The 25,419-nt window shown below is 53.7% G+C and overlaps 3 protein-coding genes and 1 long non-coding RNA gene across 13 annotated transcripts in view; 2 read left to right on the top strand and 2 right to left on the bottom strand.

The window, feature by feature from the left end:
* The first annotated feature begins 239 nt into the window (after positions 1-239).
* On the top strand, positions 240-13,343 carry LOC102164141 (uncharacterized). Its single transcript, XM_021087969.2, has 11 exons — positions 240-336; positions 1,925-2,160; positions 2,610-2,634; positions 2,871-2,921; positions 3,281-3,328; positions 4,370-4,498; positions 6,594-6,814; positions 7,264-7,288; positions 7,526-7,576; positions 7,936-7,983; positions 12,625-13,343. The coding sequence occupies exons 1-11, from the start codon at positions 240-242 to the stop codon at positions 12,642-12,644; spliced, it is 951 nt and encodes a 316-aa protein (XP_020943628.2). The 3' UTR covers positions 12,645-13,343.
* LOC146404527 (uncharacterized) lies at positions 11,650-16,922 on the bottom strand. Its single transcript, XM_085017523.1, has 2 exons — positions 16,285-16,922; positions 11,650-13,681 (listed from the first exon to the last, which is right to left on the bottom strand). The coding sequence occupies exons 1-2, from the start codon at positions 16,769-16,771 to the stop codon at positions 13,572-13,574; spliced, it is 597 nt and encodes a 198-aa protein (XP_084873649.1). The 5' UTR covers positions 16,772-16,922; the 3' UTR covers positions 11,650-13,571.
* Positions 16,923-17,127: 205 nt separating this feature from the next.
* On the top strand, positions 17,128-22,418 carry LOC110259924 (uncharacterized). Its single transcript, XR_002342406.2, has 3 exons — positions 17,128-17,908; positions 18,363-18,849; positions 21,505-22,418. It is a non-coding gene; the product is annotated as an uncharacterized LOC110259924 (long non-coding RNA).
* Positions 20,622-25,419, bottom strand: part of BFAR (bifunctional apoptosis regulator) — a 32,043-nt gene continuing 27,245 nt past the window's right edge. For 4 of the 10 annotated variants that reach the window (XM_085015744.1, XM_021085727.2, XM_085015742.1 and 1 more), the window contains 1 exon segment: positions 20,622-20,971. In XM_085015744.1, coding sequence (XP_084871870.1) covers positions 20,920-20,971 — 52 coding nt within the window. In that variant the 3' untranslated portion in view covers positions 20,622-20,919. 10 annotated transcript variants of the gene reach the window in all.

Consider the following 25,419-nt stretch of genomic DNA (forward strand, 5'->3'; position numbering starts at 1 on the left):
TTCCAGAGGACACATGGGGTTTGGGCGAAGAACGACTTGAGCTCCTGCTCATTCGCAGCGGGACCTTGATCCGGGCTGCGGAAGAGGAGCTCAGACCCCTATTGCTGTACAGCAGCCAGGGGTACAACATTGCCAGTCAACAGTATTTTCATCACAACAGTTTTTTAAAGAACATTGTGTAAGTACGGCATTGACAGTCAGAGACTTGAATGTACCAAGCAGTCAGAGCACTGGCCCAGATGGTCTCCTCCCCAGTGAAGTCCCAGGAACCTCTTACCCAGGCACGGTCAGTGGAAGGGAAGCTCATTCTTGGCAGAGCCCTCATGTGGCATCCGGGTGAGACCGTTCTGAGCTCTGAGCCGTCTTGGGAGCGAAACAGAGCCCTAGTCGCTGGAGGTTGTCAGCTGGTTGCCGTGAGAGTGTAATGTGATGCAGTGGATGATGTGAAGTGTTGGGGAGGATGCCTGGGTTGGAGCATCCACGGAGCCAGGACAAAGCCCCGGTCCTTCGGAGGGGCTTTGTTTGCAGGAAAATGTTGGCTTCAGATCAGGGATTGAAGCATGGAGACAAAGGGCTGGATAAGGATGTGGACTGATGGCTTGGTTCAGCATCTCCTGCAGGGAAGGCATCCGAGCTCGCCCACTCAAACCTCGGGACGGGAGGACTTGAGGGAGCGAGTGAGGCGAGCTCTTGGTTCAAGGGTCAAGGGCATGGTCTTGGCCCAGAGCAGGTGTCCGGCCTTCGGGGGTTCCGGGGTTTCTGTCCTCAAGGGACCCACACGTTCTTGGCCCAGATCCGTCAATCAGCATTGCCCTGATTCTTGGCAAGTTATTCTAAAGGTCAGTGCCCTCTGCTGTCAAATCTGGCTTACTCCCGCTGAGTTGCACCCGCTTCAGCTGCAGCTGGGCCAACGTGGGGATGAGGGGAGATGAGGATAGATGCTCTACATGAGCTGGAAAGCATCCTTCCCATGATGCTCTTCCATCCTCTCCTGCTGGGGAGCTATTCAAACTCCATCTTTGGATGCAAGCAGCACCGAGACTCAAGCTTATGCAGGTAGTCCTTCCATGAAACCAATCCCAAACGTTAGCAAGAGAACAGTGGATAAACCAAATGCACTATGTACCCACACGAGCATAAACTTCTACCAGAAAACAAATTGTAAATACGATAAACATGGATGATGCAAACTGCAACACTCTTTTAACGATAGTGAAGCCAAGCAGACACAGAAAAAGAACACTGTGCAGTTCAACATATAGGCGGTAACGAGACTAGGCAGACTGTCAGAGATGGCACATAGAGATGGCTGAGACCTGGCAGCAGGGATGAAGGGGGACTGATTCCTGAATGGGTGCAGAGGTCCTGTGAGTTACGCCGAGAAAGGTTGTTGTGGACAGTAGTGCAAAGTCCATGGCATTGGGAAGGCCTGCTCTCCGCCTGAGATTCCTACGGCCAAAGCATTCCAACGAGAAATATTATGCATCTAAGACCATGAAAGAGGCGAACCACTCCAGAGGATGGAGCGTGAACTCAGGAGCACCCTGTGGGAAGCGTAGGGAAGCTGAAACGATGTCCTGCCATTTCAGACGATGGAGGCCTGTGGCTGGACGTGAGAATGGGCAGGAGCACTCAGGAGGCTGTCTCGTGGCAGCAGAGCCTGCATTCTCTCGTGTTGGCCATTTCTCAGATGGGGACTATGCCCCGGAGAGGTTCCCTTTAGCAAGAGAGGCAGAGGCTCCCTTTCTCAGGTCTTTCAAGGTGCTCGCTGCCTTCCTTCAACACGTTTACCCGGGAGGATGGGCCGGGAGAAGCTCCGTCCGTGCTTCATGCCAGCCCCACCCCTTGACTCCCAGCCCATGTCCAGTCAGGTGAGGCGCCCAGAGTACCTCCTGAGCAGCACCACCGCCCTGCTGACAGTGAGTGTGTGTCCCCCTAGCAACGCACGACGATGTTGTGGAGGCCGGTGGGAGTGAGAAGACCGAGGAGGAGGCCCAGGCTGTGACCAAGGAGGAGGAGGCGGGCCCGGCCCCTGAGAAGGGGGCAGAGGAGGCCGCAGCCGTTGGCGAGGCAGAGGAGGAGGCGGGCCCAGGCAGTGACAATGACAAGACGTCCCCAGCCAGGGCTGGGGCTGAGCAGGAAGATGAATCTGCCCCCAAGGTAAGCTCACCTTTCTTGATGTGAGGTTGGAAAAGTCGCCTCCTTTCTTTTTTGATATTCCTACTTGAGAAATGAAAATCTGAGGAAGTCCATTGTTTATGAGGCATGCAGATTCCTCTGCGGAGGAATGTGGAGTCAACGTTTGGTACCAGCAACTAGCTCCTTCCAAGGGGCATTTGCAAAAGGGAGCGCATCCGTTCCCAAGGGTACAGTAGGGAGCATTTTTCTTTGAAGAGGCCGGAATGTTTTTTAAAGGAACATGGCCTGGGGAGGTCTTCCGTGAGAAGTTCGCGCCTTTTCCAAAGGTGTCTTCGCTGTCTTCTTTTGGGGAAACCGACTCAACTCTGCCTTCTGTGTGCCTGCCTGTGGTCCCCAACAGCAGGAAGACCTGCGGCCACCGTGCAGAGGATGCTGTGACGCTCACCGTGTTTTCTTTTCTGTCATTGCAGGTGGACGGGACGGACGGTGAAAGCTGTGAGTATTCTGGAACCCTGCTCCGCTGAGGAGAAGTCCAGATGTTGAGGAAGGGAGGGGGGCTTTCCTGCTCCTTTGGTTGCAGAGACACGTTGAGGCCATAGAGCCCAGGGAAGTTCTGAGCACACGGAGGACAGACCAGGGCAGTGCTGTGAGGCCCCAAACAACCTTCGGTAGGCGACATGAGTGGGGGACAGTTTCTAACACCTTGATTCCTCATGTCTGTGTTTCTGCAGTGTGGAGCACTGTGAGTCTGTGTGGCAGCGTCCACGATGAAGATGACACAGGTAGGAACAGCTCTCGGGTAGGGGCCAATGGGAGAGGGTTCCCGGGACACTTGGGTTACACCTGCTGCTTGGGGTGTGGGGCAGGTGAGTCTGAAATCTAACAACAGAAAGAAATTGGTGTAAAGATGTTCAGCGCCTGTTTTAAGAGGGAGAGGGAGCAGATGAAGAGGTGCCGGAATGTTGGCATCTGTGCTCACATTGGGTCGAAGCGTCTCAGTCCCTGGAGCCGAGGGAAGGTGTGGGCACCTGGAGGAAAAACCAGGGTGATGCTCCGTGACCCGCAGTCACCTCAGGGACGGGGGAGAAGCGGGAGGGCCGCTGTTTGTACGTCCTTGATTCCCCACGGTGTGTTTCTGCAGACTCGGTGGTGGGGAGCAGCAACAGCCACCAGGACGAGGAGGCTGCAGGTAGGGAAGAGCACGCAGCTGGGATCCAGTGGGAGAGGGTTCCTGGGAGCACCTGGGTTGCACCTGCTGCCGGGCGAGGGAGGAAGGGGGATGGGACATGGCGGGTGGGTGGGTGGCCTAATGAGTGGAAGCCTGGTGTGGCGTTTTCCCCTCTGAAATTGATCACACGAAGAAGACTTGGGTGCCTGGTCTTTGTTGTGCTGTGTGTGTCTTCCTGTCTCCTTCCTTGGAGAAGGAAAATGGATTTTCCCTCCCAAAGCTGCTCCTTCCAGCTCTTGGCTCTGGCCACTGTGCCAGCTTGCTTTGTGACTCGCACCCTGAGGGTCCTGTGCACAAGAGCTGTTGACTTAGTTTCCTTTAGTGACCTTGATGGACCTGACGGGGTGGGACGCCAACCTCTCCTAGGCCCCCGACCCTGGAGACGAAGTTGGTCTAGTGAGTGTCAGGTGGTGGGTGAGAAGGCAGCTCTCTCCCTCTGCACGTGCAGGATTTCTGGGCTCCCTGACCTGTTGTGTCCTCACGGTGTGTCCTCAGGGAAGGGGCGTCCCGAGAGTTGGATGCCCAGAACAGGGAACTGAGGCACAGAGATTACTAGGTCCCCTTCCCTGGCATGTGTTTCTTCAACAGGGGATGTGCAGAGTTCGCTAGTGTCCTAGACGTTAAGGGTCCAGTGTTGGATCCCTGCTGTGGTGCAGAGTCTAGCCGTGGCCTGGGAAGTTCTGCATGCCCTCCCTGGGAGTGGCGAAAATCAGTCAGTCAATCATTGGGATTGACATCAGACCATTCTGCATGGTCATCATCTAGGTTGTCTCAGCTACCAAGAGGCGTTTTCCCACAACCCTGTGTGGGGAGGTAGCGGTTTGAAGTGCAGCCCAAAGAGCAAGGTCTTTCTAAGTAGAACTTGGATGCTGGAGGCTCTGCTGGGCAGCTGGGGATTATGGGCATTGAGGGCTTGGCCTGGGAGTCAACGATTAGTCATGTCCCTGTGGTCTTCTGCAGTCAGTCTATCACTCGTTCTCTCTGTTGTCATGTATTTTCCAGAATCTTGCTTTGGGAGGAAAGGATCTTGCTTCAGGAGCCTGAGGATAAGTTTGTCCTCTGCGAGCTTGGCTAGACTAATCCCCTGGTGGCCGCACAACAGGGTGCACCCAGCCACTGAGCCAGATGAAGGTACTGTGGAACCTGACTCAGTACACTCAGGCATGAACGATGATTCTGGTTCATTCAGTGCTCCAGATTTCAGAACAAACTCTACAGGTGCTAAGCCGTATCTCTCTTCTAGTGCATGGTGCAAATTCAAATGAACTAACTCGGAGTTCCGGTCGTGGCGCAGTGGTTAAGGACTCCGACTAGGAACCATGAGGTTGCGAGTTGGATCTCTGGCCTTGCTCAGTGGGTTAAGGATCCGGGGTTGCCGTGAGCTGTGGTGTTGGCCACAGATGCGGTTCGAATCCCGAGTTGCAGTGGCTGTGGCGTAGGCCAGTGGCTACAACTCTGATTAGACCCCTCTCCTGGGAGCCTGCGCATGCCAAGGGAAGCGGGCCTAGAAAAGGCAAAATGACCAAAACCCAACCAACCAACCAAAACCCAAATTGAATCACTCCCTGGGCACTTTCACAACCATGAAAATAATGGTTCGTTTAAACTCAACATTTGGTTCCTGGTTAATAGCAGAGATGCCCTCACTCATGTTTTGACATTTACTAATAGTTGATATTTGGGCTAGTTGTGCTGGATCCCTCCATGGAACCACATTTCCCAACTTGAAAACAATACTAGACGCGATTTAGAACAAGGTCATATGAACAAGACATGGTGAACAGATATCACAGAGAGCTCCCGTAAGCCATTCCTCCAATGTCCACCATTGACAACGTCCAGCACGGAATGGGGAACATGTGGTGCCCTGAGCGGCAAAAGAGTCATACCATTTTAGTCAGTGAGAAGTTCCCCGTTTACATTCAGATTCATTTTTGTGCTGTGACGTTAGTTGAGGTTGGACACCTGCACAATGTTAGGAGTCCCTGGTATGTTATTACCATAGAGGACGTGTACACTGCCGTTTGTAGCAGCGGGTTATTCCCAATAGCCAAAAGGTGAAACCACTCCCAAAAGACAAGAAGAGATCAGGGGACAGATCCAATGTGCCGTGTACCCAGAAGAGAACAGTATTCTGCCAGAAACAAAATTAAACTTTTAAATAGGTGACCACATGGATGATTCCAAAGAAAACGCAGTTTTAACATGAGTGAGGAGTTCCCGTGGTGGCATGGCAGAAGTGACTCCGACTAGGAAGCCTGAGATTGTGGATTGGATCCCTGGCCTCGCTCAGTGGGGTAAAGATCCGGTGATGCCGGGATCTGTGGTGTAGGTCGCAGATGTGCCTGGGATCCTGCCTTGCTGTGGCTCTGGCGGAAGCCGGCAGCTACAGCTCCGATTAGACCCCTAGCCTGGGAACCACCATATGTCGCGGGAGCGGCCCTAAAAAGCAAAGAACATTAAAGAAAAAAACAACAACAACAACAACAACCACCACACTTCAATCAGGCAGACACAGAAAAAGGACCACTGTGCAATTCAACATATAGGCGGTAACGAGACTAGGCAGACTGTCAGAGATGGCACATAGAGATGGCTGAGACCTGGCAGCAGGGATGAAGGGGGACTGATTCCTGAATGGGTGCAGAGGTCCTGTGAGTTACGCCGAGAAAGGTTGTTGTGGACAGTAGTGCAAAGTCCATGGCATTGGGAAGGCCTGCTCTCCGCCTGAGATTCCTACGGCCAAAGCATTCCAACGAGAAATATTATGCATCTAAGACCATGAAAGAGGCGAACCACTCCAGAGGATGGAGCGTGAACTCAGGAGCACCCTGTGGGAAGCGTAGGGAAGCTGAAACGATGTCCTGCCATTTCAGACGATGGAGGCCTGTGGCTGGACGTGAGAATGGGCAGGAGCACTCAGGAGGCTGTCTCGTGGCAGCAGAGCCTGCATTCTCTCGTGTTGGCCATTTCTCAGATGGGGACTATGCCCCGGAGAGGTTCCCTTTAGCAAGAGAGGCAGAGGCTCCCTTTCTCAGGTCTTTCAAGGTGCTCGCTGCCTTCCTTCAACACGTTTACCCGGGAGGATGGGCCGGGAGAAGCTCCGTCCGTGCTTCATGCCAGCCCCACCCCTTGACTCCCAGCCCATGTCCAGTCAGGTGAGGCGCCCAGAGTACCTCCTGAGCAGCACCACCGCCCTGCTGACAGTGAGTGTGTGTCCCCCTAGCAACGCACGACGATGTTGTGGAGGCCGGTGGGAGTGAGAAGACCGAGGAGGAGGCCCAGGCTGTGACCAAGGAGGAGGAGGCGGGCCCGGCCCCTGAGAAGGGGGCAGAGGAGGCCGCAGCCGTTGGCGAGGCAGAGGAGGAGGCGGGCCCAGGCAGTGACAATGACAAGACGTCCCCAGCCAGGGCTGGGGCTGAGCAGGAAGATGAATCTGCCCCCAAGGTAAGCTCACCTTTCTTGATGTGAGGTTGGAAAAGTCGCCTCCTTTCTTTTTTGATATTCCTACTTGAGAAATGAAAATCTGAGGAAGTCCATTGTTTATGAGGCATGCAGATTCCTCTGCGGAGGAATGTGGAGTCAACGTTTGGTACCAGCAACTAGCTCCTTCCAAGGGGCATTTGCAAAGGGGAGCGCATCCGTTCCCAAGGGTACAGTAGGGAGCATTTTTCTTTGAAGAGGCCTGAATGTTTTTTGAAGGAACATGGCCTGGGGAGGTCTTCCGTGAGAAGTTCGCGCCTTTTCCAAAGGTGTCTTCGCTGTCTTCTTTTGGGGAAACCGACTCCACTCTGCCTTCTGTGTGCCTGCCTGTGGTCCCCAACAGCAGGAAGACCTGCGGCCACCGTGCAGAGGATGCTGTGACGCTCACCGTGTTTTCTTTTCTGTCATTGCAGGTGGACGGGACAGACGGTGAAAGCTGTGAGTATTCTGGAACCCTGCTCCGCTGAGGAGAAGTCCAGGTGTTGAGGAAGGGAGGGGGGGCCCTCCTGCTCCTTTGGTTGCAGAGACACGTTGAGGCCATAGAGCCCAGGGAAGTTCTGAGCACACGGAGGACAGACCAGGGCAGTGCTGTGAGGCCCCAAACAACCTTCGGTAGGCGACATGAGTGGGGGACAGATTCTAACACCTTGATTCCTCATGTCTGTGTTTCTGCAGCATGGAGCATTGACAGTCTGTGTGGCAGCATCCACGATGAAGATGACACAGGTAGGAACAGCTCTCGGGTAGGGGCCAATGGGAGAGGGTTCCCGGGACACTTGGGTTACACCTGCTGCTTGGGGTGTGGGGCAGGTGAGTCTGAAATCTTAACAACAGAAAGAAATTGGTGTAAAGATGTTCAGCGCCTGTTTTAAGAGGGAGAGGGAGCAGATGAAGAGGTGCCGGAATGTTGGCATCTGTGCTCACATTGGGTCGAAGGGTCTCAGTCCCTGGAGCCGAGGGAAGGTGTGGGCACCTGGAGGAAAAACCAGGGTGATGCTCCGTGACCCGCAGTCACCTCAGGGACGGGGAGAAGCGGGAGGGCCGCTGTTTGTACGTCCTTGATTCCCCACGGTGTGTTTCTGCAGACTCGGTGGTGGAGAGCAGCAACAGCCACCAGGACGAGGAGGCTGCAGGTAGGGAAGAGCATGCAGGTGGGATCCAGTGGGAGAGGGTTCCTGGGAGCACCTGGGTTGCACCTGCTGCCGGGCGAGGGAGGAAGGGGGATGGGACATGGCGGGTGGGTGGGTGGCCTAATGAGTGGAAGCCTGGTGTGGCGTTTTCCCCTCTGAAATTGATCACACGAAGAAGACTTGGGTGCCTGGTCTTTGTTGTGCTGTGTGTGTCTTCCTGTCTCCTTCCTTGGAGAAGGAAAATGGATTTTCCCTCCCAAGGCTGCTCCTTCCAGCTCTTGGCCCTGGCCACTGTGCCAGCTTGCTTTGTGACTCGCACCCTGAGGGTCCTGTGCACAAGAGCTGTTGACTTAGTTTCCTTTAGTGACCTTGATGGACCTGACGGGGTGGGACGCCAACCTCTCCTAGGCCCCCGACCCTGGAGACGAAGTTGGTCTAGTGAGTGTCAGGTGGTGGGTGAGAAGGCAGCTCTCTCCCTCTGCACGTGCAGGATTTCTGGGCTCCCTGACCTGTTGTGTCCTCACGGTGTGTCCTCAGGGAAGGGGCACTACCAGAGTCGGATGGGTTAGTTTAGTTGTCCTCTGAGTTCCTGTTGTAGCTCAGTGGTTAATGGATCCACCTAGGAACCATGAGATTGTGGTTTCGAGCCCTGGCCTCATTCAGTGTGGTGAGGTTCCAGCGTTGTTGTGAGCTGTGGTGTTGGTCACAGATGCGGCTCGGATCCCGCGTTGCTGTGGTTGTGGTTTAGGCTGGCAGCTGCAGCTCCGATTGGCTCCCTAGTCTCGGAACCTCCATATGCTGCAAGAGTGGCCCTAGAAAAGGGAAAAAGACAAACATGCAATACAGTAAAACAAAGGAGATGTCGTCTGGGGTTGCTGCATAGGATCCCGTATCCTTGAGTCCTGTCCACCTGCACAGCTGACCCCAGTCTGCTGTCATGACTGTGCTCCCCTCTGGGAGAGGTCCATGTCCAGCCGCCCTGAGAGACCCTCCCCCCTGGCCAGCAGGCATTTGGGGGACTGTCTGACGGGGCTGCTGGCCCTGATTCACACACTTTCTTTCCTGGCCCTGTGACCCCGTCTCCCGGGATTGACCACGTCCGAGGACAGAGCCTCTGGGCAGCAGGACCAGGGGGTCACAGCTCCCGTCAGATCCCCCTGCTCCCATCAGACAGCCGTCCCCTGACCCCCACACCCCAGTCAGGTTGACCCTGTGACCCTTCCTAGCCCCGCCCCGGTCTCCTCCCGTCCAGGCCCCCAGGGCTGAGGGCAAACGGGGCAGGTGGGGAGCATTCACATCGAGTCTGTACTCAACCAATCTCAGCCTGAGAGAGGTGAGACGGGGTCCTTTGCCTCTGCGTTTGTGTCCACCTCTCCAAGGCCTCCCCAGTTTCAGGGCTCCAGAAAACAATGGAGAAGAAGGCATGTACGCCTCAGTGCTCATGCACCCAGGGCGGCTCACCTGGCCCAGCCCTGCATCGTTGTGGATGCTTAGTGCTCCTGGCCTCACAGAGAAGACATGGCAGCAGGATCCCGACCTGAGTGGGAAGTGCCCGGGTCTGGGTCTTCCCTCAGCCTCTGTAGGGCCCAGGGAGGGCCTGGGCCACCCCATGGCACCCGTTCTCCTACTGAGGTTGGAACTTCTGTAAACTCTTTGACGTAGATGACAAGTTCAAACGCAGCAACCCCTGAGGCAAATTCAATTCCGTGTTCTCTTGGGAAGAGGGAAAGGCTAGGATTCAAGTTCGTTATATTCCTTTTACTGGCTTTTCACTTCGTCATCTCATACTGTGAATGGAACTTGTTTTACTACACTTTCAAAAACATTGTCTTCCCAGCATTGAGTTTCTGCTGTGGCTCAGTGGGTTAAGAACAGGTGTCCATGAAGATGCAGGTCCAGTCCCTGGCCTCACTCAGTCAGTTTAAGGCTCTGGCATTGCTGCGAGCTGTGGCATACGCTGCAAAGGCGATTCGAATCCTGCCTTGTTGCGCCTGTTTTAGGCCTGCAGAGGCAGCTCGTATCTGACCCCTACCCGTGCACTTCCATGTGCCGCAGGTGTGGCTGAAAAAAGAAAAAAAAGAACCCATTTTCTTCTATGTACTCTTCATGTAGCAGTATAATAAAAAGATAAGTTTATGTGTTGATTAGCACATCTTCATGATTCTGTTAAACTCTTAATAGCAAAAAACATTCATGGAATTTCTTTCACTGCAGAGTAGTTAGCGTATTGTGTTTGTTTCAGGGGTACAGCTTCAAATTCTCTTTCCTTACAGGTTATGAGAAGATAGGGCATAGAGTTCCATGTGCTACACAGTGAATCCTTGTTGCTTCTCTCTTGATCTCACACTCCTCATTGATCCCTTCCCTTCTCTTTCCCCTTTGCTGATGGAGGTTTGCTTTCCATGTCCGTGCGTTGTTTCTGTGTTGTAAAAAAGGTGGATTTGTTTCAGAGTCAGCATAGAAGTGTTAGAACTTTTGTCTTTGTCTGACTCACTTCACGTGGTATGATAATCTCTAGGTCCTTCCGTGTTGCTGAAAATTGCATTGTCTCTTTCTTTCTTATGGCTGAGCACCACTCCGATATGCATACATATATATATGTGAAATATTTTTTGAAGAAGCGAAGTATAGTTGATTACCATGTTGTACCCATTTCTGCTGTACAGCAAAGGGACCCAGTCACACCTGTGTATACATTTTTTTTTTCTCTTCTCATGTTCCATTGTGTTCTCTCCCAAGAGACCGGATCCAGTTCCCTGTGCTACCGCGTAGGGCCTCATTGCTTATCCATCCTAAATGTAAGCGTTTGCATCGGCCAAGCCCAAACTCCCAGGCCATCCCACTTCCTCTCCCCTCCCCCTTGGCTCCCCACACGTCTGTCCTCCAGATCTGTGAGTCCGTTTCTGTTCTGGAGATATGTCCCTTTGTGCCGTATCTTTGCTTCCGCGTGTACGTGATGTCATGTGGTATTTGTCATTGTCTTTCTGACTTAGGTCACGTGCCGTGATAACTGTAGTGGCATCCCTGTTGCTGCCAGTGGCATTGTTGCTTTCCTGTACCCAGCTGAGCGGCATGACACTGTCTTTGTGTACCCCATCGTCTTCACCCATCCGTCTGTTGGTGGACATTTAGGTTGCTTCCATGCCTTGGCTCTTGTGACTTGTGCCACGAACATACAGGAGCATGTGTCTTTTTGAGTGAAAGTTTTGTCTGGAGAGAGGCCTAGGAGTGGGATCGCTGGATCACATAGGGTAGTAGTGTATTGAGTTTTCTGAGGAACCCCCACACTGTTTTCCAGAGTGGTCGCACCGATTTCCACTGCCACCAACAGTGTGGGAGGGTTCGCCTTTCTCCGCACCCCCTCCAGCATTTGTTATGTGTCGACTTCTTAATGACGGCCTTTCTGACAGGCGTGAGGTGGTCCCTCGCTGCAGTTTGGATGATGTGCAGTCCCCTCGTGATGAGCGAGGTTGAGCATCTCTTCATGGGCCCATCGGCCATGCATACGCCTCGTCTGGAGAAGTGTCTCTTTAGGTCTTCTGGCTCTCTTTGGATTGAGGCGTTGGGTTTTTGTGGTGGTTGTTGAGTTGTGTGTGTTGTTTCTCTACCTTGAAGATAAAGCCATTGGTGGGTGCATCGTGTGCAAATATTTTCTGCCATTGTGCGGGGTTTTTCTTTTTTGTTAAAGGGTCTCCTTTGCTGTGCAGAAGCTTTTGAGTTTAATTAGTGCCTGCTGATTTAGTTGTGTTTTTATTGTCATTATTCCAGGAGGCGTATCAAACAAGGTCTTGCTGCGATGTATGTCCAAGAGCATTCTGCCTGTTGTGCTCTAGGGGGTTTCTAGTATCTGGCCTTACGTGCGGGTGGTCCAGCCGTTTCGAGTTTATTTCTGTGTATGGTGTCAGTGAATGTTCTAGCTGCATTCCTTGACAGGTACCTGTCCGGTTTTCCCAGCACCACTGATGGAGGAGCCTGTCTTTCCTCCACTGCATGTTCTTGCCTCCTTTGTCATGGAGCCGTTGCCCCTTGGTGCTTGGGTTTATTTCTGGGCTTTCTGACTGATCAGTATTAGCTGCTTTCGTGCCTGGATCATAGAGGTTAGTGACTGTAGCTTTGTCGTATAGTCTGAATACAGGAAGGCTGATTTCTCCAGGTCTCCCCCCACACCCCCCCCCCATGAAGAGCGCAAGTGAGAATGGCTGGGAGGTAGAAAGGATTCTCAGGGTAAAAGGAGGTCTTCAGGCCTCTGTCCGTTTCCGCCACGCAGGGCTCATGGTTGGTGGTATAGAGTGTGGGCTGCAGGGGCTGGCTACCCCTCTCCCTTGGGTTATCAGACGTCCTGCTCCTCCCAAGATCCTCCCCTTTCCGCGGCATCCGTTTCCCTGTGCAGGGATCAGTCCCTTGAAGGCTGCCCAGCCCAATGCACAGGGAACTCGCTCCTGGAGGACAGTGATGTTCCCTCTTTGTTCACAGAAAACCCCCTCGGCTAAGCGCAGCACAGACGGCAGTGCCCTGGGGATCTGAGCCCTGGGGAGGTCCCGGCCCCCGCGGAGCCTGATGGAGCCACGCGTCCACCCGGGGGAGCCCTCCTTCCGTCTGTCTCTGCGCCTCCTCGGTGATGGCGTCCCTGTGTTTGTGCTGCAGACTCCGCTGGGACACCTTGAAGCCTCAGCCTGGGACTGGAAGAGTCCGAAGGTTTCCATCTTGACCAGGAAACAAGAGCGACCTCACTCTTCATCTGTTACGAGCCAACTTTAGTATAAGCTTAGTTCTTTATTGTCTAGATTTAGTATTCAGTTCTGATACATGTTTACTACTTGGTATGTAAGATTTTGGTAGAATGTAAGATGTGTGTGTTAAATAATCGTTATCTATCTATTTGCTTTTGAACTAGTTTTCGATAAAATAAACACATGTACAGGAAAGCCCCTTTAAGCAGAGGTAGAACTTAATGCACTGGCGTCAGGCAGTCACCCTGGTGTCCACCACCAGGATCACCCCCTGGCCTGTCACCCGCATCAGTCCTGACTGAAGAAGGGGACTGTGGATTTAGTCCTGACCGCCATCTGCCCTCATGCCAGTTTCCTTCCAAGGATTCTGTGGCCTCACGTCGGTGTGTACTGTTCACCGTGGGACCTCTGTCACGCTCCCTCTTTCAGGATGACGTGGATGGCCGGGCCTTGCATGCCCAGACCCTGGCTGCTGGAACATCCCTAACTCAGCCTTTCTCTCCTCGTGTCTCTACCATGTTTCTTTACATCCCGTGCCTGGTGTTGGTATTTTTAAACCATGTAGCGTGACACCGAATGGGACACAGATAAAACTGTAAAAGCAACTTGAATAAAGTACACTTTGATTGCAAAGCAAGTGTGTTTTGTGTTAAGGGATCCCTTGGGAGGATAAAGAATGGCACACCCAAGTGTGGAAGGCAGAGACAGGAAACATGAGAGAAGGCGTGAACGTGCAGCTCTCTCGGCAAAGGCCGAGGGAAACATTTCTTTGTCCACAGAAGGAAGATGTGGTGCTGCAGAATTGGGTGGCGAGAGTATTTTCTCTATTCCAAACTCTGAGAGTGAATCCCAAGGTTAACACTATTCCCCCCTCCACAGTGCGTTGTCACACCTTTCCATCGTCCACACATACTCGTGCCGTGCTCTCCCTGCCTTGTGGGACTCCGGGTTCTGCATGACCAGGGTTGCTCCTGAAACAACAGAGAGAGAGAGAGAGAGAGAAAGCCCAGCTGTCTTTGCCTTGGCTTCCCAACCCCCTCGGGCTCTCCTGGACCTCCTGGCATTCCGTGTCTAAAGAGTCTCCTGTTGGAAAGCTGAGTCCTGGTCATTCAGACAGGACGTGGGACGGCCGAGCGGGGCTCGCCCCTGGGAACAGACCCTGCGCACTTCCCCAGGTTGTAACGCACACCCCGCGCCCAGACCCACCGACCCCCCTGCTCCAGTGCTTCTACTGGGCGACCACAAAAAGAGGCGGCTGTTTCCTCCAGTCCACCGGCATCAAGGACAGAAGAGACAGACCAAAAGGAAGAGAGACAGATAGGGAGCGAGAGAGAGAGACAGGGCTGAGCATAAAACGGGGAGAAAGAGGAAAGAGGAGTGAGAGAAAGACACCAAAAGAATTCGGAGAGAAAGACAGGGAAGAGAGACTGTTGACATAGTGGCCTTAACAGCGGGCTCAAGTCACCCCGAGCGACCAAAGCTGTCACAACCCTGAGCTATCTCAAGGTGCTTTTCGTCCTGGGGAAGCCTCTCCCTTGGGGAAGCCATTCTCAAGTTGGCGGCGGAGGCGGTGGTGGGGGGTGGGGGGTCGCTGCCATGCCAATCAGGTCAGGTTCTCACCCAGGTTTCCACAGACGCTCGCCCAGCATCTGATGGGGACGCAGTCCGTCCAAAAAGGTGTGCTCCCAAGCCATGTGGCCTGAAGAGCCCCAAGAAGGGAAGCAAGACAGCTGCCTTTCATGTTCTGCAGGCTGGGAACCAGGCAGCTATCAGCAGGATACTCCTGGCGCGGACTGCCCTAATGCAGTCGGGGCAAGGCAGGAAGCATGGCCGAGAGCTAAAGGAAGAGCTGTTGGCCGCAGCGAAAGGAAACTCCAATAAGGTGCGAAGTAGGGTGCTAGACCCCCTGGCTGCAAGATCAGCAGAGACCGGACGGACGTGCGGAGTTCCCTCTGCCTCCCACAGCAGAACCTTGGTCTGCGCTGGCCTGGGGCACCTGCCGGCGAGGTACCCGCTCCTCTCAGTGCCCCGAAATGAACGCCAGTTGCAAAGTCGGCCGGGGCTCTCACCCCACCCGACACCACCCTGCACCCTGAAATCAGCAACCCCGCTTTTGAAGTCAAGTGAGCAGGCTTTGAATCATCAGCACGCTTCAGACCTGAGACCCAGACTGAAGTCAAGCACCACCCAGCTTATACCCACATGACCTGGATTCAGGTAGTTTCCTTCTAACGAGGGTGCCACAGAGGAGGAAGAGGCTCGGGCGGAGAAGGAAGAAGGAGAGAGTGGAGCTCTCTGCAGAGAAAGGGCACAGGGATGAGCCCAGCCTGCCCCCAAAGTACCACCACACGGACTCGCTGCGCTCACGGCCAGAAGCCAAACTCCACGCCAGCCTGATTCGAGAGAGCTGCACAGCCAGGATTCAAGCCAGGTCCACCTGGGCCAAGAATGCTGCCTCCAAACCATCGAAGGGCACTCAGAGCCCCCAGACAGCCTGCCCAACTCTCTAGCCACTGGGCCGCCCAGCCAGACAGGACTCGACTGGAACTATGTCCCCTCTCTGAGTTGAGGCAAAGTGGGCCAGAGGTTCAGAGGCTCCATGTACCCAGGTGCAAGGCCCTGGGCACCTCCATGGGGTTCAACCGACCTGTCTCCAACCCCATCTCTGAGCCTGAAGGCGCAGCCAGGGAGCTGCAGAGGGTCTCTGCTGGTGTCTGGCACCATCTGGGGGCCATGGGCTCTGAAACCAACCCTCCATTTTTCCTACTGTTTCCTAATACAGCTCCCCTGTCCCCACTGGGCCTGGGGCACTTGCCAGTGTGACTTCCTTAACCCTCTCCCTCTCGGTGCACTGAAAGCCTATCTCGAAGTTTCCCAGGACTCTCTCCCCACTTGTCACCACCCCACTCCCTGAAATCAGGGACACTGCGTTTTTTTTTTTTGTATGTTTTTTTTTTTTTTTAAGTTTTTAATGCAGTACCTGTGACATATGGAGGGTCCCAGGTTAGGGGTCGAATCGGAGCTGTAGCCACCAGCCTACACCACAGCTCACGGCCACACCGGATCCTTAACCCACTGAGTGAGGCCAGAGATCGAACTCGCAACCTCATGGTTCCTCGTCGGATATGTTAACCACTGAGCCACGACGGGAACTCCTCCTGTCATCGCTTTTCAATACTGAGCATCTATGGTGTAGTCTTCCTGGCCTCCCCCGGTCCCTTGGAGGCCTCCTTGAGCTTGACCTGATGAGGAGCCTGAGGAGGCGAGGAAGGGGAGGCGGGCTTGCTCACACGCACCTCCCTTCCCTTTCCCACCGCTGTTGCTTTAGCTTTTTTCACCAGAATGTACTCAGTGACCTGGAGCAAGTCTTTGACCCGCCTCAGTTTCCGACCATGGTGGTGTTCGGGGGTGGCTAGTGGGTTGCAGAAGGCTGCTTTCGGGGGTAACAGGGACCCCAGGCTTCCCACATTCCAAGGGTTGATGATCGCGCCCGTCCTCCCCCTCCCCCCTCCCATGGGTCGCTCAGGTGAGCTCTGGGAGGGGCCCGCAGGGAACGATAACATCAACAGAGTACCTCGCATTTTCTGAGACTCGACCCGGGCTACTTGTCTTTCCTCGGGAATTCTCGGCCCTCCCCCACGCCGCGACATCCCCGGGCGGATTCCGCCTGTGGGCCGGGAGCCCGTTGGCCTACCGGGCGGCGTAGGGCGACCGCCTCCCGGCGCCACTCGCGGGCGGCCCGTGGCGGCCCCGCCCCGCCCGCTGGAGAGGGAGGCGGGGGCGGGGCGGGGGCAGAGGCGGGGCCATGGGCGGGCGGGGCGGGGCGTCGTGGAGGAGGCTGGGGGCCCCCGGCCACTGGCCCGCCAGACTGCCCCACACCTGCCACCCTCCGATGGGTCCGCTGCCTTTGTGCCCGCCAATAGGGTTGTCGCTGCTGCTGCTGCTGCTGCTGCTGCTGCTGCTGCTGCTCCTGGGACCCGGCCTGTTTTTATTGTTTTTGCTTGCTTGCTTTGTTTTTCAGTCCGTTTCTTGTACTGTGATTTAAGACTTTGGTTTTCCATGAATGTCAGTGATAGAATTTATTAATGCAATTTAATACCAGTTAGCATAATGAAATCAGAAGGTATTTAATCATTGACTTAGTGTTCAACAAAGAGGGGATGTAAAGCTGCCCGGAGCCTAAGTTTGGGAAACCCTGTGTGCAGCCATGGAGATAAACACTCAGGTCATTGTAGGGCCAGGGGGTGCCGGCCACTGATTGACAGCCCCGCCCATCACTCCACCGTCTTCTGGTGCTGCCAGGCTCCCCAAGTCTTTTTTTTTTTTTTTTTTTTTTTTTTTAGGATGTGATGAGTATGTATTATCTCTGTTTTCTTTTCTTTTTTGTTGTTGTTATTTCTTTGGGCCGCTCCCACGGCATATGAAGGTTCCCAGGCTAGGGATCGAATCGGAGCTGTAGCTGCCAGCCTACACCACAGCTCATGGCAACACCGGATCCTTAACCCACTGAGCAAGGGCAGGGACCGAACCCGCAACCTCATGGTTCCTAGTCGGATTCGTTAACCACTGCACCACGACGGGAACTCCTCTGTTTTAAATATAATTTATTTAATTGTATGTTTGCATGATTTATTTTTAAATAATGGCCGTTTAACAACCGGTTCCATAACTCCTGAGATTTCAAAACAATCGGCTTGCTTGGGGTGGCTCCAGCACACTGCTGTTGCTGTCACGCCCATTTCTTAGAAAGGGAAACCGAGGCTCAGGAAGTTGTTCGAACAGACAGGGACAGACAGGGCATAGATCCCAAGCCAGGACTCGGCCATGCCTCGCTTTCCTTCATCCCACACTGGTCTAGAGGGCGCAGGTGGTCCCCACGAGATCATGTGACCTCGGGAAAGCCTTTGCCCTCTCTGTCCTCAGTTGGCCCATCCAGAGAGTGGCCCGCTCAGAAAGTGAATACTTGCCTGGGTTTCGTGTGCACCAGATTCAGCCCTTGGGGGGAGGTAACATGTGGATCCTCGCCCTCACTTTATAGACTGGGAAACTGAGGCCCGCAAAGATCAAGTCCTCGCCAAGAGTTACATACGTGGACAGAGTCCTGGAACCCCAGCTCCGCTGCAGAGGAGAGGAGGCTGCAGCCCACAACCTCGGGGTCTGGAGTTTTCTGCGAGCTGGGAGGCAGCGTTGCTGGAGAGGTTGGTCACCCTTCCCCAGTGGCTCCGCCCAGACACCATTCCCCCCAGCACCCTTGGCCCTCGGTCCCCAGAGCTTCCTGGACTGGGGAGGAGGGGACCGGGAGGGAGAATGTGGACAGCGCCGCCTGCCGGGTTCTTGCCTCTGGGGGGACTCTCGGTCTGTCTCTGCCGCTTTATCTCCATTCTCTTCACCGGGTCTCTGCATCCCTGTCTCTGTCTCCGCGTGCGAGTCTTTGTCGCTCTCTTCTGTGTCTCCGTCTCTCCTTCTGTCTCTTTGTATGTGTCTCTCGTTCCCTACGTTTCTCCCTCTTTCTGCCTTTCTCTTTTAGTCTCGCCATTCTTTGGCTGTCTTTTTGTCTCTTTCTGAGTCTGTCTCTGCCTCTCTCAGTATCTTTCTGTGCGCCTCTGGCTCTCTGCCTTGATTGATGTTTCTCTCCCCTTCTCCTCCGACGAGTCTTTACTCTCCGGTGAGAAGAGGCTGGCCGAGAACGCGCCCAGACCTGCCTCCGCCCCCAGAGCCCCGGGCCGCTGAGGGCCTGCGCCTTTAAGTGCTGGCGGCAGGGGGCGGGGTCTTGTCGGCCCCGCCCTGCCCGCCCCTCCCCGTGACGTCTCTTCCCAGCCCCTCCACCGCCTCCCTCCGCCGCCGCCGCACCAGCCAGCTCTGCTGCGCCCACTCCCCGGCCTCCGCCCGCCGTCCTGCCCGCCGCCCCATGGCGCCCCAGGCCCTAGTTGTGCGGGGCCGCTAGGACCCTAGGCGTCCCCTTCCCTCCCCCCCTCCCACGGCGCGAACCCGGGTGTCCCCGGCGCCCAGCTTTGGAGCTTCGCGTCCCTGAAGAGAGGGGACCCCCCCCCCCCACCTCGCCGCCCAGTCTCCTGGGACCCGGAGAAAATGTCTTCGCGGACTGCGCTGGCCCCGGGGCAACGACCGGAACTCGGACACGGTGAGTGGGGCTCGGCCCCTTGGGGAGACCCCGGCTGGGTCTGGCCGCCGAACCCCTCGCCCACCCTAAGTCTTGCCCTGAGAGAGAAGCTGATGAATTTTCTGAGTCTCTTGCTTCACCTTGCTAGGATCTCCAAGGAACCTGTGCATTTTTGCTTTTGTGGTTTTTGTTTGTTGGCTTGTTTGTTAGTTTGTTTTGCTTTTTAGGGCCACACCAGCAGCATATGGAGGTTCCCAGGCTAGGGGTCCAACTGGAGCTACAGCGAGCGGATGGCCTACACCACAGCCACAGCAATGTAAGATCCAAGCTGCATCTGCGACCTACACCACAGCTCACCACAATGCTGGAGCCTTAACCCCCTGAGCGAGTCCAGGGATCAAACCCGCAACCTCACCGTTCACAGTTGAATTGTTTCTGCTGCGCCACGATGGGAACTCCAGAACTTGTACATTTAAAAGGGGGTCTTTTTTGTTGTTGTTGTCTTTTTATTGCCACATCCGAGGCACATGGAGGATCCCAGGCTAGGGGTCTAATCGGAACTAGAGCCGCCAGCCTACACCACAGGCACAGGCACAGCCACGCCAGATCTGAGCCACATCTGCAGCCTACACCACAGCCCACGGCAATACTGGATCCTTCACCCACTGAGCGAGGCCAGGGATTGAACCTGCAACCTCATGGTTCCTAGTCAGTTTCTGCTGTGCCACGACGGGGAACTCCAGAACCTATGCATTTAAGAGGGGATCTCTAGGAGTTCCCGGCGTGGCGCAGTGGTTGGCGAATCCGACTAGGAACCATGAGGTTTCGGGTTCGGTCCCTGCCCTTGCTCAGTGGGTTAAGGATCCGGCGTTGCCGTGAGCTGTGGTGTAGGTTGCAGACGTGGCTCGGATCCCGCGTTGCTGTGGCTCTGGCGTAGGCCGGTGGCTACAGCTCCGATTCAACCCCTAGCCTGGGAACCTCCATATGCCCTGGGAGCGGCCCAAGAAATAGCAACAATAACAACAACAACAACAAAAAAGACAAAAGACAAAAAATAAATAAATAAATAAATACTATCAGTTGCTACTTAAAATCTGTGGGAACTTGAGTGTCACTTAACTGTTTAAAAAAAAAAAAAAAAAAAAAAAAAAAAAAAAAAGAGGGGATCTCTAAAGATGATGTCGCACCTTAAGGTCAGCTATGGCTCACGAGCACCTGCTGTATGCCCTGAGTTACACCAACTCATTCTCCCAAGAGCCCTTAGAAGTATGTACTTTTAGTATCCTCATGTGGCTCCTGTGGAAACTGCCTGGGAGGGATGAAGTGCTGTGCCCACAGGTACACAGCTACGATACCCATGGCCAAGTTGGCTACCTAATCCTTCACTGTGTCTCTGGGAGGAATTTGGAAGGACTTAATAGTAGGATTTTTGCCCCTATTTATGAGAATAATTAAAAGCCCGTAGTCAAAGGCAGGTGATGTATTCATAGCAGTTATACCTTCTACACTAATAAGATACAACTTGATGATTACAAAATCTAGGGCGTTCCCATTGTGGCTCAGCGGTAACGAACCCAGCTAATATCGGTGAGGATGTAGGTTCGATCCCTGGCCTCGCTAAGTGGCTTAAGGACCTGGCATTAGTGAGCTGTGGTGTAGGTTGCAAACTCAGCTCAGATCCCGTGTTGCTGTGGCTGTGGTAGAGGTTGGCAGCTGCAGTTGAGATTCGACCCCTAGCCTAGGGCGGCCCTAAAAAGCAAGGAAAAAAAAAACAAAAAACTTTCCAACCCAGATTTATCTTTGGATGGCAACCTTTATGTCTCTGTGTAAGGCAGGGCCAGGATGGAAGGGAGAGATGGAATACAGGATTGTTACTGAAAACGAGTTTTTTTTAGATAGTATCATGTCATCTGCATATAGGGACGATTTTACCTATTCTCTTCCAGTTTGGATACCTTTTCTTTTTCTTGACTGGTTGCTATGGCTAGAACTTCCAATCCATTGTTGAATAGAAGCATTGAAAGTCGGCATCCTTGTCTTCTTCCAGATTTTATCTGGAAGGCCTTCAGCTTTTCACCGTTGGGGTATTTATTATATTGGCTGCGGGAATAAGCTCTTTTCTTGAAGGAGCATCTGCAAGAGACTTGGAGAACAAAGGCAGAGAAATGCAGATGGAGGCAATGTAGATGGAATGCCTCCCCAGGGCCAACCAAGCCCCTGCAGGGCACTTTACATGGGCTTTCTCCCCCAGGCGTCCCAGTCACCTGCAAAGTGGACAGTGTCCCCATCTAAGCGAGGGCTTGGCTCAGAACGTTCAGATAAGATCACGCAGCTAGGAAGGAGCAAAGCAGATGTTCCAAAAAAGCCTGATGGTTCCCAGGCGTCTACTGCTTATCTAAACGGATCCTCACATGCAAGGGTTTAATACTGATGCAGAAGCCAAAAGGCATATGGACTTGGGACTTCCATCTGAAAGCACTTCCCTGGCAACTTCAATTTCCTTTTCTGTAAAATTGGGGCAGACATCTCCTCCCTCTGGACTTGCCTCGGTGATGCAGATCACATCGGAACTGTCACCCGGATGCAATTTATGGCCCTCTTGCCTTCAGCTTGACTGGTTTATCCTCAGGTCACTGCAAGTCCCTGCCTTAACCTCACTCTCCCCACTTCTTCTAGGACCAGCGCAGGACAAATGTCAAGAACTCATGTGCAAGTGTGACCAGGCGGTTGCTTACTGCTTAGCCCAAACCGAGTACACCATCAAGTACCTCTTCTACCCCCGTTTTCTGTGTGAGAAGGACTCACCCAAATGTGACTGACTAGCCTGACTTGAAATGTCTTTTTTGCACAAGGAAATAAAACTCCTTTTTGCGTATCAAGAGTCTTATTCAGTCCTTTGCAGAAGGGAACTGAGGCCAAGTGTTCAAGCTGCAGCCCTAATGTTTGCTTTCTCTGCTGTCCTGGAACTTGGGGCTGGAGCCAGTTTAGTTTCCACTTTGATTAATGTCAAAAGTCTCATGCCTGTTTTGTAAAGCCCCAACTGTATTTACGACTGTCTTGGGTTTGGTACCACTTTTGAGGTTCCATCTTGATGAAAAGGGCTGAGCTTCGGGGCTGGGCTGAAGCAACACACAAGATGGCCCACACGATGTCCAACCTTGTGAAGTTCAAGTCTGGCAGTTGTGAGCTCGAGACGGTTTCCCTATCCTGCTCCACCTCAACTGTTAACTGTTGTAACTCAGCAGTTAAACTTATTTCCTGATTGCTCATCATTAAGAAGAGAGAGAAATACAAGGGAGGAAAAAAAAAAAATCAAATTCCCACAGTCCAGAATAACCACTTTTAGCATCCTAGTGTGCTGTACATTCATCTCATCTGTTTTAAAACTGTAGCTCTCTACCATATGATTTTCATAATTTTCCCATTTCTCCGTGTGTTAAAAAAAAAACAAACAAACAAAAAAAAAACTTTGGAAACTTCATTTTAAATGGTTGTATTGCTAGCTTTTGGATACTGGTGCTATTTCCTATTTTTATCAACTATTGATGTGATGAGGATGCTTGTGAATAAATCTCTGCCCTCCCTCCTCATTATTCTTTACCTGAGATGTATATAAATGCAATTCTTGCATCAAAGGGTCTGAATATTGGACACACCCAGGCCTGCTCTGATGAGGGGCCAGAGGCATGAGGGGCGGACTGTGGCCCTCACTCTCCAGACCTGTTCCCTGTGCAGGTGATAAGCAGGGAGTGTCTAGCCCCGCCTGTTTGCTCCAGGCCAAGCTGGCTTTGCGCTGCTCCTCCCCAAAGCGCTGCTCCTCCCCAAAGCGTAGGTGGGTATTACTTATCTTGGCAGCATGACATGGGGAGCGGGTGGGAGCAATGTGAAGAGGCCAACGGGTGCAGGTGGGGAGCCCTGGATCGGGAGTCCGGCCCGGGCCCAGATCCACCAGCGCCACCCGGCCTCCATCTCTTCATCGAAGAAGGAAACAGTCCTGCAGGGCCAGGGAGGTGCAGGTGCTGCAGGGTCTGTCAGGGTGACTGGAGGGTTAGAGTGTGAAAAGGTCAAGTCGGGCAGCCTTGGGCCAGATGAGCAAACAAAGGAGGGAGAAAAACATTCCCCCTCCTTTCATTCAAGCCGCCCTGGGTGGCTCCTCAGCCCAAGGTCCGCATCAGGCTGGGGGACTTAATCGTGACTAGCTGGTTGTCCTGGGTGGTGCAGATTTTCTTTATCTTTCCTAAACAGTTACTTTTTCTCTCTGGAGAAATTTTATCTGTATATATATGTATATGTATATGTATATATATATAAATCTTTATTTTAGTTTCAGGTAATTTCTTCAAACTTTCAGATGTAAAGGTGGGGTGAAATCGTCAAAGATACAAAGGGTTAATGAATAGTTCATGGAGTCACCAAAAAACACTTTGGATGCAAGCTCATCTCTGCAGGGCCAGTCTTCAGATGTATCACAATTCACACCTGCTGTTGTCACACTGGAAGGAAGTCAAAGGCCATAGTTCCTCTCGTATCTACAATTACAGCACTTGGTGTAGTTACACTTGCTGTTTGGCATATCAGAATAGGATAATAAAGATTATACAGTGTGAGGTCAATGTACAAAATGTTTCCTTAAACAAATGGACTAGCCTGGATTTTTAGACTGGATCCTTAAAAACTAAACAACGCAGGAGTTCCTTTATGGCACAGCAGGTGAAGGATCCAGCACTGTCACTGCAAGGGCCTGGGTGCCTGCCACGGCGCAGGTTTGATCCCTGGCCTGGGAACTTCCGCCTGATGTGTGTGTGGACAAAGAAAAAAAAAAAAAATCAAAAAGCAAAACAACAACCAACCCCGCAAAACAACAACTCTGGGTAGCCCTGAGGCACTTCAGCCTGACGTGAACTGCTCTCCATCAGCTGCCTGTCATCCCACTCAATCCCTTCCGAGAAAGGGTTCCCGACTTTCCACGATTACAAGCAGCAAGCAGGGATGACAAGTGGAGCCGTCATCCTCGTCTGAAACGGAATCCTTTTTCAGGTTTCCCCCTGAGACCTCCTAGCCATCTTCAGTGAGACAGGATTGTTGACTGGATTTTGGTTTTTCCTCTGAACGTTTTATGTGCGACTGCCTATGCCTATGATAAAACCTCCTGTTTTCCTAAACTTGACCTAGAGGACAGGCTGGCCCTGGGCTTGGTCTCAGGGCTCCGACGTGCCCCAGGAGCCTTTTGCCCATCACAGGTTAGGGCAAGGGGGACTGCGACCCAGTCCGGGTCCTCCCGGGTCCTTGCCAGCTGTCGTGGGCTGCGCCTCCCGAGTCCCTGCGAGGAGGGCGGCTGGGTGGGAAGTGCTGCTGCCGTGTTGGCCACGCTCTGGGCCGCCGATCGCTGCTGCCACAGGCAGAGCGAGAGAGGGGCGGCTGCAGCCTCTGACAGACCAAGCAGCACCTCGTGTCCTTGGGGCAGAACGGAGGAAGCCCGCTCTCTCCTACGCCTGAGCATCCGAGCTGGGCCAGCGGGGAGGCGGAAGAGTCCCTCGGAGCCCGGGCAGCAGTGGTCACAACACCTGGGTTTCCAGCCGTCGGACCTCCTTGACCACAAGATCAATGTTAATAATTGGGTTAAAGTACAGGGCCCAGTAAAAGAGACAGTTGCACACAAACTGAGGGATGAGGGGCCAGAACATGGCCACAAAAAGCCCCTGTGTGGACACTTTCCAGAAATGGCTCCACATCCTCTGAGGCACAGTCCTGGAAAAGGAAGAGACGCATCTGAGGTGGGGTCGGGGCCGCCTTTCTCACGACGGGCGGCGCGGCGTCGCTGCGCTGCTCGGGCCCCAGGCCCTTCCCAGAGTCTGGCCTCCCCGCCTTCACCTCCAGGGCGCAGCCCGTGGGGTGCGTCCTCAGGGCCCTGGCACCCGGTCGCCACCCTGGGCCCCACGGGCAAGGAGGCATCTCCAGGAGGGCACAGCCCCCACGCCACCCGCGGCATCACCGACTCGCGCGCAGCACATTTAACATAAGAGTTTCTCTGCTGGGCTGTCGGCCTTCGGAGGACACACTGTCTTCTTTTTTGTCTTTTTGCCTTTTCTAGGCCGCTCTCACTGCACATGTAGCCGCTGGCCTACACCACAGCCCCAGCAACATGGGATCCGAGACGCACTGCGACCTACACCACAGCTCAAGGCAACGCCGGATCCTTAACCCACTGAGCAAGGCCAGGGATCGAACCGGCAACCTCATGGTTCTTAGTTGGATTTGTTAACCACTGCGCCACGACGGGAACTCCACAGACTGTCTTCTTTACCAGAAGATCTGCGGTGTCCAGCCATGAACCGGGGTCAGAGCAGGGGCTCCGTGAACGGTGCATGAGTAAGTGAGTTCACAGAAGTGAAACAGATGAGGGAGCTTCTTGCTGGGTTCTGAGAACCACCCATAGGGCTGCTCCTGACACATGAGGCCAAGGGCCCTTCAGGCCTCGGGCTGCTTCGGGCCAAAAGGATGCTGGCGTGGTGACGTGTTACTTCTGCCTGCCTGAGGGCCATCCCTGTCTTCTGGAAGCACCTTCCGAGTTTACCTTTGGGGGGCCTCCCT

The sequence above is a fragment of the Sus scrofa genome, chromosome 3 (genome assembly GCF_054392235.1).
Source record: "Sus scrofa isolate SSC_HxYL_T2T_F1_AM1 chromosome 3, Sscrofa_HxYL_maternal_Yorkshire_Landrace_v2.0, whole genome shotgun sequence".
Classification (NCBI taxonomy): domain Eukaryota; kingdom Metazoa; phylum Chordata; class Mammalia; order Artiodactyla; family Suidae; genus Sus; species Sus scrofa.